This window comes from Euprymna scolopes, chromosome 8 (genome assembly GCF_053919585.1).
Source record: "Euprymna scolopes isolate OS-2025 chromosome 8, ASM5391958v1, whole genome shotgun sequence".
NCBI classification, from domain to species: Eukaryota; Metazoa; Mollusca; class Cephalopoda; order Sepiida; family Sepiolidae; genus Euprymna; species Euprymna scolopes.
In genome coordinates, this window is record NC_136489.1 from 2387721 (window position 1) to 2403289 (window position 15569).

General features: G+C 26.6%; 1 protein-coding gene across 1 annotated transcript in view; it reads left to right on the plus strand.

Moving 5' to 3' along the window:
• The window catches only part of LOC145284085 (uncharacterized), a 473693-nt gene that overhangs the window by 438756 nt on the left and 19368 nt on the right, over nucleotides 1–15569 (plus strand). The window contains exons 120-121 of the mRNA XM_080133151.1: nucleotides 3870–4025; nucleotides 6533–6692. Coding sequence (XP_079989277.1) covers nucleotides 3870–4025; nucleotides 6533–6692 — 316 coding nt within the window. The remainder of the gene's footprint in view (nucleotides 1–3869; nucleotides 4026–6532; nucleotides 6693–15569) is intronic.

Sequence of the window (15569 nt, forward strand, 5' to 3'; positions counted from 1 at the left end):
TATAGACCATACGACCGATCCTGTTAATGATCCTTCCCTGCTCCCAGAAGGTACTATTATCTTTTTTTTTTTTTTTTACATAGGCATCACCACATTATCAAGGCCAAGAGGCCACTCAAGGATAAGGGTTAAAGAGTGTACATTAGAAATTGGACAATATAGTAATCATTAGTAATGAAAATTTGGAAAATTTGATAACTTATATGGAACGGCTCATCAAGAACTTATTTACTTTAGACTTGAAGACAACCATATTGTAGTCAGCCGGAAAGCAGGAAAACGGAAGACAATTCCACAGGCGTGCAGTTCTAAGAAAGAAGCTTTGTTCATGGAATCTACGTTTAGGTTTAGGCACAGATAAAGAGTGGGGGGAATTATTGATAGTGTTTACAGCTAGACGAGTGTTTCTTGTGAAAGTTTGGCGAGGGGGGGACCATAGATTGAAGCTCAGTCGAACACTTTCCATGAAAATAACGATACATCAGAGACAAACTCGCAACATCTCTTCTGTGAGATAGAGGTTGCAAGGAAGAGAAAAGGACATCTCCTACGAGGCTACGAAGTCTATTTTGAACTCTATCAAGGCAGGCCAAGTCCTTTCTAGCAGCTCCTGCCCAGATGTGGCAACAGTATTCCATCCTTGGACGTACCTGGCTCTTATATAGATAGAGAATAGCATCAGCAGTGAGATATCTACCGGATCGATAGAAAGATCGCACCATTTTTCCAGCGGCCTTGGCAACAGATTTGATGTACGTGTTCCATTTAAGATCAGGAATAATGGTCAAGCCCAGAAGCTTGTCAAAACTTTATGCATTTGGAAAAATATCTTTTCTCCCGGGATGTCGTTCTTCTTGGGTATCGTCAGCTTGGTGTGTTTTACCTGCTTTGGTAATAACTTATCAAAAACTGGCCGTATTTTCCTTGCAAACATTACTTCTGCTGGAGACATTTGGGATGGTGTGTTTTCGTTGGGCGTTATGCGGTACACCTGAAGAAATTGTTGTAGGGCTTTTTCGAATGGCGTGTCCTTAGCCTTCTTCAAAGCTCTCTTCAGTGTGTCCACAAATCTTTCCGCCTGGCCGTTTGACCTGGGGTGGTACGTCGGAGTTGTAATGTGGTCCACTTGGAAGTCTCTAATGAACTCTTTAAAGTCCCCGGACGTAAACTGAGTGCCGTTATCTGACACTAAACAGTCGACCACTCCGAATCGTGCAAATAACTCATGAAGAGTTTTTATGGTGAAGTCCGTAGTTGGGCTCTTACATCTAAAGACTTCGGGCCACTTGGAAAAACTGTCCACTATTATAAGATAGTAGTGTCCATCAAGTGATCCTGCATAGTCCACATGTATTCGTGACCATGGATAGTCGGCTTTGGGCCATGGATTGAATTGAATAGGTGGTGCTTTCGCAGCTAGAGCACATCCTCTGCATGATTTCACTTTTTCTTCAATGTCCTTGTCCATGCTTTTCCAGTACACGTATGAACGCATGAGGCTCTTCATTCTTGTGGCGCCAGGGTGTCCTGTGTGAAAATCCTTGAGGATTTTTTTATGTAGGGTCGCTGGAATAACTACTCTATCTCTGTATAGTAGAACCTGGTCGCACACTGAGAAAGCTTCTGCTACTTGTTCATCCGATTCCAGTTTTGCTTTGGTTTCTTTTATAAAATCGTCACTCTCGGCTTCTTTTCTTATGTCGTCTAGGGTAACCGGAAGTTCTTTCACTGTGTTACATAGAATCAAACTGTAGTCCTTCTCTGATTGAAGTGATGCGATAACAGAATCCTCAAGCGGTTCTCCAGTTTTTGGTATTAACCGGGATAGGCCGTCAGCATGTCCTAACTTCTTTGATGGTAGAAACTCCATTTCGAAGTCGTAATTGATTAGGATTGTTCCCCATCTTTGCAGTCTGTTTGTCGTATGTGTAGGCAATCCTTTTCTTGAACCAAAGATAGCGATGAGCGGCTTATGGTCCGTTTGAAGCTTAAAATGTCTTCCATGTAAAAATCTATTGAATTTAGTCACAGCGAAAATAATACTCTTATGAGCCTATCAGAGAGAAATGATTTAATGATTGAGAAAACATTTCTAGTTATACCGTAGCTGGAAATCTTGTGAAGTAGACCCTTATGCCATACCTTGTTGAAGGCCTTTGAGATGTCAAGAGCAATTGCCCCACCATTTTATATATATATATATATATATATCTGTACCCCCTCTTTCCAACGTACAGCGAGTGATGCCACCCAGCTTGTCTGCTCTGGTTTTGGGTGGCTGCTGCAACTATGTTGTCTCTTTGGCAAGGATCCTGGCTGATAAGACGATATTCAGTCGCACAGGTTGCCACTCTCCCCACGTTGCTTTTGATAAAGTGTGCAATCCATTCAGCTCTCGTCTCCAAAGTCAGCGTCACTAGAAAGTAGAGGTCATTTCAAAACAAAGGAAGAGAAGAAAGACAACTCGGCTTGTATAACAAAAACAAGATCATTATTCAGTAGTTACAAATTCTGACCGTTTCTGACTCCAGATACAAATACTCAGGGACTGGTGGCTTTGTTAGTAAAGTCGGGACGTGTTTCTTCACAGTATGGACTCAGTGGTTTGAAGCAAAGTGAGACCTAAGTGAAATGTGTTTTATCTCAAAGGTGTGGGTTTTCTGGTGGTTAGGCAGAGGTGTCCTCGAGGCTCTTATTGCCTTTCATTATATTCAGAACCAGGTGGGCTTAGCACCGTCCCCCTCCCAATCAACAGAACTTTATTCTACTATTCTCTATAAACCAATCTCAAATAGGATTTTACTTCTCAAACCTTGAGGGACTTTTTCCCTTTCTTCTTCTCTCTCAATCCATACCTCTTACCATCACTAAATTAGGAGGGCCCCTAGTACCTTCACCCTCACTCTCGTTAAGTCTTTACCTTTTTACCTTCACTTGTGCGATAGTCTTCCCAAAGGCCACCTGTATATGGCACAATAAGGAAATCGGTTATCTAGATGAGGGACTTCAGAGACAATTACAAATTAAATGGCCGCTTGACAGATTTATCTACTTCACTTTATTCTCTGGTGGTCCCTCAAATAAAACTTAAGTGCCAATTTTCACAGCCTGGGGACATTTTATGATTCTAAACTAGATCCTTCAGCTATCCAGCTTGTGGGGGGATATTTTGATTCTCTGTTAATAAAACAGATATCTTCTTTCCATCATCATCATCATCATCACTGTTACATCCAACAATGTAAAATCCCCCTCAACGTGTCAAAAGGACCACCCAGACGCGTACTGCTTCCTAATGCAGCAAGCAAGGCCACCCAACGTTGCCCAGTCCACCATCTGGTTTTACATACATGTATATATATATATATATATATATATATATATATATATATATATAAGAAAAATTGATGATGAAAATAAAAATTGATGATGAAAATAAAAATAAAAATTTAATTACAATATTTATTAATCCACCAAAAATTCAAATAAGAAATTATAATAAAAGTCATGATTTTCGAAGATAAACTTCTTTATCAAAGTATAAACTTTAGTAAAAAATAAAATGCAAAAAATATATAAAAACTTTCTTGATAAAGAAAAAGAATTTTCGATACAATTAAATTGAAAAAAAAAAAGTCAAATTAAAAAAATCAAATAAAAAAATCAAATGAAGTTGTACTCTGCAAGATCCAAAAGAAAGTGGAATCCGAAGTGTGAATGGACCACAGTGAAGTCGAAAAAAATCACTTAATTTAGAAAATATCAAACAATTAGAGAAGTTGTTCTTCGTAGGCATTTGATCAAACTAAGGTATCATTTTTATCACTAAATGCAGTTTCATAAGAATATCAGTTGTTTTTGTTTTTCAGACGAGTAAAATCGAGTGGCCAGAAGGAATCACTGAGGCTGATGCGAGGGGAAATTGTACGTTGAAAATGGAAAGTACAGAAGCCAAGAAAGATTGCTCGATTTTATTGAATTCAAACTTCACACCAGAAATTGAAAACTGCATTGAAGATATTCTGGTAAGTAAAACATTGATTAGAGTGACAAATATTTGACATTATAAAAAACAGACTTGATGAAATAATGACAATATGAATAGGTCTGACGATAACATAGGCATGTGAATATGTTAGACAATAGTATAACCACAGAAATTTGTAAAATGATAATAGAAAAGCTATATGAACATGTTATGCAATAGTATAACTGTAGGAATAGGGTTGATAGGAGAATAGTCGTCGATGATACAATAAGTAAATGTTTTCTTGTCACCTAAGCCCATATTTCTACATTGTTCTCAATAGAAAGAATCGGACAGATTTTCTTCTAAAATTTAACAGTTAAATAAAATATTTGCCATGACTTATAGTAACACAATAGTCTTTCAACAAACCAAACTAGTTTATTATTTTCATCAACAAACCTGTCTGTCACCACACACACAAACACACATACACACACAGTGTTGGAAATTTGTCAATGTTAGTCAGGTGAAGACTACAACTGTTATATGTTAACTCGGTTTTATCTCTTCTTTGATTGCTTATATAAACGAGTGTTTACATGTACTCATGTCTCTTTGTGTCTCATCATGCAAATAAAGTAGACGCCACTTCTTCATCTGTGTGTAAAACTAAAAACATGTTACGTTTTAATTGATTTATTTCTTTTTGTCAACCGTTGATATGACTTCCAATATGAATTTTATTTAAAACGAGCAAGGTTTTTTATTTAATTCATAATTAATTATCAAAGGTTATTAATTAACTAATTAATAAACTACATATAGACACACACACTGCTACAATATGTCTGTTTTAATCTATCGCTGTGTCAAATGAACTGAATGGTCTATTAAGTAATACAACTCAATAAAGCGATTTAAATTGAATATGAATTCATTTTCGAAAGGTATACACACACCATCACAGTTTGAGGAAGCTTAGTTTGCAAGAAACTCGGTTTCTTTTATTTTCTCGACCAAGATTTCATTTAATGCTATGGTCATGGTTTATAATAACAAAACCCTATACAGAGAGATTGTGTCTAGTAGACATTCAAGTTTCTTGTAGCACTTTGTGTGCATCGAAGCATTGAAAGAAGAAGGGACAGGAGCCTATTTTTTTATAAATTCTTTACCAAGAACACCTATATAGCACGAAAAGAAAGAAATACGCTTTTCTCTTTTAATGGCATTAATAAATCGTTTCAGTTGTGGCCATTCACACTTCTTATTCTCGTTTTTAATTTTCCAGTTCATTCCACTAATCAAGCATTGATAATAAGAAGAAACACAAATGAAAACATAAGGAAAACAAATGTAATATTTTTTTATGTTTGCTAAACAAAACAAAAACAAGTCAGTAAAAGAATCATCAGTTAGTACATGTGTTATGTACATGCCAAATATATTGGTTAAATTGGTTCACAACACTCAAAGTATTAAAGTAACATTCGCAAATAATACTGGCCCAAGCATTCCCATATATCCCAAATATTAGTCAATTTGGTGCACGTGGACCAGGATATAATAAGGCCAGAATATCTGTGCAATTTGTGCAAGCAGCCAACATATTAAATGAAACGGCATACAGACAAAATATTAATTGGCTCGATCATTGCCATACAATCAAAATATGATTATAGAAAAGAAGTATAGAATTATGGATATAATTTTTCAATTATTCAAAAGAACTAAAACACACATAGAAAAATGTTAGTCGAATTGGTGCTCATGTTCAATTTTAACATTTTCATGCCAAACATCAAACAAACAATTCGTACATGTCATTTCCAACAAATGCATAGCGTGTATATATGCGTTTGTTGCCCATGAGCAATTAAGAGACACATAAAGAAAAGAAAATCGTTCAACAGTTGCTGATATTACTTTTCCGATCGTTGCTTTTCAATGTGTGAGCCATGACCCCCTCGTTGTTCTGATCTTCTGTTTAGTTCAAGATAAAATGACTCATGCATGAAAACACAATGGAGACTTGCAGAGGTGTTCTTTTACTTGCGGATTGAGAGACGTAGACGGGCAGACATAAAGATGGCATTTACTTAGATTCTCTCTACATTTTCAAATGCTTGTTGCCTCTCTCGCTTCTTGATTGCAACTGAAATTTCTATCTAATATCATTGAACATGAAATTTCTATCTAATATCACTTGACACCTGTATTCCTAATGCATTTTGTCTACGAAGTCATCCCTTTACTCCACACGTATTTCACACATTGCAGCTAGGTCTTATTTTTGTTTGCTGTCAAGTTACTAATGTAACCCTCAATAAAATTCATACTAGTTAACATAATCTCTACTTACTGGCGTAGGGTAGCAATATAAAACGCAATTGGTGCTCATTAAAAGTATTAGTCCAAATAGCACATAGCCAAAATATATTTGTCAAATTTTAATCAAGTTGTTGCACACGGCTAAAATATTAATCCAAGCTGTACATAGTCTAGCGATTGGTTCGACCAGTTCCATTGTAGACAATAAGGAATATTTTTTTTGTTTTCCAGATGACCGGAAATATGGAGTGGACAAAAGATATCACATCAACAATTCTTACAAACTGTGACACGCAACTGCTGAAAGATGCATCAGTAATTACTAATGAAACTAAAAAAGCGCTTTCGGTTGTAATGTGCAACTGTGAGGGCAGAGGAAAATGTGTAGATGGTAAGTGTTTTCTTGTTATATGCATTTACATCTTAATATAATCAATATGTTGCGTTTGCCTTAATATAATGAATATATCATGCTTGCCTTAATATACATACAACTATCTGTGTGTAAGGTCGCCAAGCTAATCAAGAACCTTGATTCCAGTAAAGCAACTGGCCCTGACGGCATTCCAATTATAGTGCTTGAAAAGCTCCAACCAGAACTTGCCCCCATACTTACAAAACTGTTTAAGCGTTACCTTAAGGAGAAGTGCTTTCCAACATCCTGGAAAACCTCATCAGTATGCCCTGTATTTAAGAATTCAGGTGAAAAGTCATCTCCCTCTCAGTACAAACCAATAAGTCTCCTGTGTGTCATGAGTAAGTTGTTGGAATCCATATTAAATAAAAAAGTAGTAAACCACTTCAACAGAAATAACCTTCTTAGTGACATGCAATATGGTTTTCGCTCTGCAAGATCTACAGCAGATGTGCTAACGGTTATATCACATAGGATTAGTGAATCTCTTGACAAAGGTTTCCTTTCCAGGGCAATTGCTCTTAACATATCAAAGGCCTTCGATAAGGTATAGCACAAGGGTCTACTTCACAAGATTTCCAGCTACGGTATAGCTGGAAATGTTTTCTCAATCATTAAATCATTTCTCTCTAATAGGCTCATAAGAGTAGTGGTTGATGGGCAGAAATCAGAGGCCCACAGTATTAATGCTGGAGTCCCTCAGGGGTCCATCCTGGACCCAACTCTCTTCCTGATCTACATCAATGATCTCCTAATACGCATACTTAAATCATTCGTTGACATCTATGCTGATGACACGAGCATCTATGGCAACACATCAAAGGCCATAAATGACAAAGTTCTCTCTAATTCTCTCTCTTCTGATCTTGAGCGCGTGGTACAGTGTGGGAAGAGGTGGCTGGTTACCTTTAATGCATCCAAAACCAAGCTTCTATCTTTACATCATCAACGCTCTGATCCCTATCAATTGAAATGGATGGCTCTCGTCTTGGGGAGGCTCCATGTTTTGATAAGCTTCTGGGTTTGACCTTTACTCCTGATCTGAAATGGAACAAGTACATCAGGTCTGTTGCCAAGGTCGCTCGGAAAATGGTGGGATCCTTCTACCGTTTCAGAAGATATCTCACTATTGATGCAATTCTCTATCTGTATAAAAGCCAAGTACGTCCAAGGATAGAGTACTGCTGCCACATCTGAGCAGGAGCTGCTAAAAACAGCCTATCCTGCCTTGACAAAATAGAATTCGTGGTTTAGTGGGGGATGCCCTTTTCTCTTCCCTGCAGCCTCTCTTCCACAGAAGAGACGTTGCGAGTCTGTCTTTGTTTTATCGTTATTTCCGTGGCAAGTGCTCGTCTGAACTCCAATCTCTAGTCCCCCCTCGCCAATCTTTCACAAGAAACACCCGTCTGACAAATTCCTGACAAACCGCCCCCTTTAGTAAGACACTCTATCAAATCTCCAACACCAATGATTATTACAATACTATCTCATTAATTACTGTACACGCAATAACCCTTATCCCTGAGTGGCCTCCGGGCCTTGATAAGTGTTGACCCCCATGTAAAAAATATATATATATATAATTAATATATTGCGCTTGCCTTAATATAATAAATATATTGTTTTTGCAAGTCTCTAACCAGAATCCGAAATATACTTGAATAAAACAATGTCATGCACACATAGGTGTTATTCTTTACTGTATGCCTTTGAATAATGTTCCAGATTTTGTGTTAGAAATATACAAACACTCGATCTCTTTTGTATGTTTTTTGTTCACGTTATTGGCCGTATTAAGTTAATACAATTATAGAAAAGAATATAGAATTATCAATAAAACATTTTATTAATTCAATTATAGAAAAGAATATAGAATTATCAATAAAACATTTTATTCATTCAATTATAGAAAAGAATATAGAATTATCAATAAAACATTTTATTAATTCAATTATAGAAAAGAATATAGAATCATCAATAGAACATTTTATTAATTCAATTATAGAAATGAATATAGAATTATCAATAAAACATTTTATTAATTCAATTATAGAAAAGAATATAGAATTATGAATAAAACATTTTATTAATTCAATTATAGAAAAGAATATAGAATTATCAATAAAACATTTTATTAATTCAATTATAGAAAAGGATATAGAATTATCAATAAAACATTTTATTAATTCAATTATAGAAATGAATATAGAATTATCAATAAAACATTTTATTAATTCAATTATAGAAAAGAATATAGAATTATCAATAAAACATTTTATTAATTCAATTATAGAAATGAATATAGAATTATGAATAAAACATTTTATTAATTCAATTATAGAAAAGAATATAGAATCATCAATAAAACATTTTATTAATACAATTATAGAAAGGATATAGAATTATGAATAAAACATTTTATTAATACAATTATAGAAAAGAATATAGAATTATCAATAAAACATTTTATTAATACAATTATAGAAATGAATATAGAATTATCAATAAAACATTTTATTAATACAATTATAGAAAAGAATTATCAATAAAACATTTTATTAATTCAATTATAGAAAAGAATATAGAATTATGAATAAAACATTTTATTAATACAATTATAGAAAAGAATATAGAATTATGAATAAAATATTTTATTAATACAATTATAGAAAAGAATATAGAATTATCAATAAAACATTTTATTAATACAATTATAGAAAAGAATATAGAATCATCAATAAAACATTTTATTAATTCAATTATAGAAAAGAATATAGAATTATCAATAAAACATTTTATTAATACAATTATAGAAAGGATATAGAATTATCAATAAAACATTTTATTAATACAATTATAGAAAAGAATATAGAATTATCAATAAAACATTTTATTAATACAATTATAGAAAGAATATAGAATTATGAATAACACATTTTATTAATACAATTATAGAAAAGAATATAGAATTATCAATAAAACATTTTATTAATACAATTATAGAAAGGATATAGAATTATCAATAAAACATTTTATTAATATAATTATAGAAAGGATATAGAATTATCAATAAAACATTTTATTAATACAATTATAGAAAAGAATATAGAATCATCAATAAAACATTTTATTAATACAATTATAGAAAGGATATAGAATTATCAATAAAACATTTTATTAATACAATTATAGAAAAGAATATAGAATCATCAATAAAACATTTTATTAATTCAATCATAGAAAAGAATATAGAATTATCAATAAAACATTTTATTAATACAATTATAGAAAAGAATATAGAATTATCAATAAAACATTTTATTAATACAATTATAGAAAAGAATATAGAATTATCAATAAAACATTTTATTAATACAATTATAGAAAGGATATAGAATTATCAATAAAACATTTTATTAATTCAATTATAGAAAGGATATAGAATCATCAATAAAACATTTTATTAATTCAATTATAGAAAAGAATATAGAATCATCAATAAAACATTTTATTAATTCAATCATAGAAAAGAATATAGAATCATCAATAAAACATTTTATTAATACAATTATAGAAAAGAATATAGAATTATCAATAAAACATTTTATTAATACAATTATAGAAAAGAATATAGAATTATCAATAAAACATTTTATTAATACAATTATAGAAAGGATATAGAATTATCAATAAAACATTTTATTAATTCAATTATAGAAAGGATATAGACTCATCAATAAAACATTTTATTAATTCAATCATAGAAAAGAATATAGAATTATCAATAAAACATTTTATTAATACAATTATAGAAAAGAATATAGAATTATCAATAAAACATTTTATTAATACAATTATAGAAAAGAATATAGAATTATCAATAAAACATTTTATTAATACAATTATAGAAAGGATATAGAATTATCAATAAAACATTTTATTAATACAATTATAGAATGGATATAGAATTATCAATAAAACATTTTATTAATACAATTATAGAAAAGAATATAGAATCATCAATAAAACATTTTATTAATACAATTATAGAAAAGAATATAGAATTATCAATAAAACATTTTATTAATACAATTATAGAAAGGATATAGAATTATCAATAAAACATTTTATTAATACAATTATAGAAAAGAATATAGAATCATCAATAAAACATTTTATTAATTCAATTATAGAAAGGATATAGAATTTTCAATAAAACATTTTATTAATACAATTATAGAAAAGAATATAGAATCATCAATAAAACATTTTATTAATTCAATCATAGAAAAGAATATAGAATTATCAATAAAACATTTTATTAATACAATTATAGAAAAGAATATAGAATTATCAATAAAACATTTTATTAATACAATTATAGAAAAGAATATAGAATTATGAATAAAACATTTTATTAATTCAATTATAGAAAAGAATATAGAATTATCAATAAAACATTTTATTAATACAATTATGGAAAGGATATAGAATTATGAATAAAACATTTTATTTATACAATTATAGAAAAGAATATAGAATTATCAATAAAACATTTTATTAATTCAATTATAGAAATGAATATAGAATTATGAATAAAACATTTTATTTATTCAATTATAGAAAAGAATATAGAATTATCAATAAAACATTTTATTAATACAATTATAGAAAAGAATATAGAATTACGAATAAAACATTTTATTAATACAATTATAGAAAAGAATATAGAATTATCAATAAATCATTTTATTAATTCAATTATAGAAATGAATATAGAATTATGAATAAAACATTTTATTAATTCAATTATAGAAAAGAATATAGAATTATCAATAAAACATTTTATTAATTCAATTATAGAAAAGAATAGAGAATCATCAATAAAACATTTTATTAATACAATTATAGAAAGGATATAGAATTATGAATAAAACATTTTATTAATACAATTATAGAAAAGAATATAGAATTATGAATAAAATATTTTATTAATACAATTATAGAAAAGAATATAGAATTATCAATAAAACATTTTATTAATACAATTATAGAAAAGAATATAGAATCATCAATAAAACATTTTATTAATTCAATTATAGAAAAGAATATAGAATCATCAATAAAACATTTTATTAATACAATTATAGAAAGGATATAGAATTATCGATAAAACATTTTATTAATACAATTATAGAAAAGAATATAGAATTATCAATAAAACATTTTATTAATACAATTATAGAAAAGAATATAGAATTATGAATAAAACATTTTATTAATTCAATTATAGAAAGGATATAGAATTTTCAATAAAACATTTTATTAATACAATTATAGAAAAGAATATAGAATTATGAATAAAACATTTTATTAATTCAATTATAGAAAAGAATATAGAATTATCAATAAAACATTTTATTAATTCAATTATAGAAATGAATATAGAATTATGAATAAAACATGTTATTAATTCAATTATAGAAAAGAATATAGAATTATCAATAAAACATTTTATTAATACAATTATGGAAAGGATATAGAATTATGAATAAAACATTTTATTAATACAATTATAGAAAAGAATATAGAATTATCAATAAAACATTTTATTAATTCAATTATAGAAATGAATATAGAATTATGAATAAAACATTTTATTTATTCAATTATAGAAAAGAATATAGAATTATCAATAAAACATTTTATTAATACAATTATAGAAAAGAATATAGAATTACGAATAAAACATTTTATTAATACAATTATAGAAAAGAATATAGAATTATCAATAAAACATTTTATTAATTCAATTATAGAAATGAATATAGAATTATGAATAAAACATTTTATTAATTCAATTATAGAAAAGAATATAGAATTATCAATAAAACATTTTATTAATTCAATTATAGAAAAGAATATAGAATTATCAATAAAACATTTTATTAATTCAATTATAGAAATGAATATAGAATTATGAATAAAACATTTTATTAATTCAATTATAGAAAAGAATAGAGAATCATCAATAAAACATTTTATTAATACAATTATAGAAAGGATATAGAATTATGAATAAAACATTTTATTAATACAATTATAGAAAAGAATACAGAATTATCAATAAAACATTTTATTAATTCAATTATAGAAATGAATATAGAATTATGAATAAAACATTTTATTAATTCAATTATAGAACAGAATATAGAATTATCAATAAAACATTTTATTAATACAATTATAGAAAAGAATATAGAATTATCAATAAAACATTTTATTAATACAATTATAGAAAAGAATATAGAATTATCAATAAAACATTTTATTAATTCAATTATAGAAAAGAATATAGAATTATGAATAAAACATTTTATTAATACAATTATAGAAAAGAATATAGAATTATGAATAAAATATTTTATAAATACAATTATAGAAAAGAATATAGAATTATCAATAAAACATTTTATTAATACAATTATAGAAAAGAATATAGAATCATCAATAAAACATTTTATTAATTCAATTATAGAAAAGAATATAGAATTATCAATAAAACATTTTATTAATACAATTATAGAAAGGATATAGAATTATCGATAAAACATTTTATTAATACAATTATAGAAAAGAATATAGAATTATCAATAAAACATTTTATTAATACAATTATAGAAAAGAATATAGAATTATCAATAAAACATTTTATTAATACAATTATAGAAAAGAATATAGAATTATCAATAAAACATTTTATTAATACAATTATAGAAAGGATATAGAATTATCAATAAAACATTTTATTAATTCAATTATAGAAAGGATATAGAATCATCAATAAAACATTTTATTAATTCAATTATAGAAAAGAATATAGAATCATCAATAAAACATTTTATTAATTCAATCATAGAAAAGAATATAGAATTATCAATAAAACATTTTATTAATACAATTATAGAAAAGAATATAGAATTATCAATAAAACATTTTATTAATACAATTATAGAAAGGATATAGAATTATCAATAAAACATTTTATTAATTCAATTATAGAAAGGATATAGAATCATCAATAAAACATTTTATTAATACAATTATAGAAAGGATATAGAATTATCAATAAAACATTTTATTAATACAATTATAGAAAAGAATATAGAATTATCAATAAAACATTTTATTAATACAATTATAGAAAAGAATATAGAATTATCAATAAAACATTTTATTAATACAATTATAGAAAGGATATAGAATTATCAATAAAACATTTTATTTATACAATTATAGAAAAGAATATAGAATCATCAATAAAACATTTTATTAATACAATTATAGAAATGAATATAGAATTATCAATAAAACATTTTATTAATACAATTATAGAAAAGAATATAGAATCATCAATAAAACATTTTATTAATACAATTATAGAAAAGAATATAGAATTATCAATAAAACATTTTATTAATACAATTATAGAAAAGAATATAGAATTATCAATAAAACATTTTATTAATACAATTATAGAAAGGATATAGAATTATCAATAAAACATTTTATTAATACAATTATAGAAAGGATATAGAATTATGAATAAAACATTTTATTAATACAATTATAGAAAAGAATATAGAATTATCAATAAAACATTTTATTAATTCAATTATAGAAATGAATATAGAATTATGAATAAAACATTTTATTAATACAATTATAGAAAAGAATATAGAATTATCAATAAAACATTTTATTAATACAATTATAGAAAGGATATAGAATTATCAATAAAACATTTTATTAATACAATTATAGAAAGGATATAGAATTATCAATAAAACATTTTATTAATACAATTATAGAAAAGAATATAGAATCATCAATAAAACATTTTATTAATACAATTATAGAAAGGATATAGAATTATCAATAAAACATTTTATTAATACAATTATAGAAAAGAATATAGAATCATCAATAAAACATTTTATTAATTCAATCATAGAAAAGAATATAGAATTATCAATAAAACATTTTATTAATACAATTATAGAAAAGAATATAGAATTATCAATAAAACATTTTATTAATACAATTATAGAAAGGATATAGAATTATCAATAAAACATTTTATTAATTCAATTATAGAAAGGATATAGAATCATCAATAAAACATTTTATTAATTCAATTATAGAAAAGAATATAGAATCATCAATAAAACATTTTATTAATTCAATCATAGAAAAGAATATAGAATTATCAATAAAACATTTTATTAATACAATTATAGAAAAGAATATAGAATTATCAATAAAACATTTTATTAATACAATTATAGAAAGGATATAGAATTATCAATAAAACATTTTATTAATTCAATTATAGAAAGGATATAGAATCATCAATAAAACATTTTATTAATACAATTATAGAAAGGATATAGAATTATCAATAAAACATTTTATTAATACAATTATAGAAAAGAATATAGAATTATCAATAAAACATTTTATTAATACAATTATAGAAAAGAATATAGAATTATCAATAAAACATTTTATTAATACAATTATAGAAAGGATATAGAATTATCAATAAAACATTTTATTTATACAATTATAGAAAAGAATATAGAATCATCAATAAAACATTTTATTAATACAATTATAGAAATGAATATAGAATTATCAATAAAACATTTTATTAATACAATTATAGAAAAGAATATAGAATCATCAATAAAACATTTTATTAATACAATCATAGAAAAGAATATAGAATTATCAATAAAACATTTTATTAATACAATTATAGAAAAGAATATAGAATTATCAATAAAACAT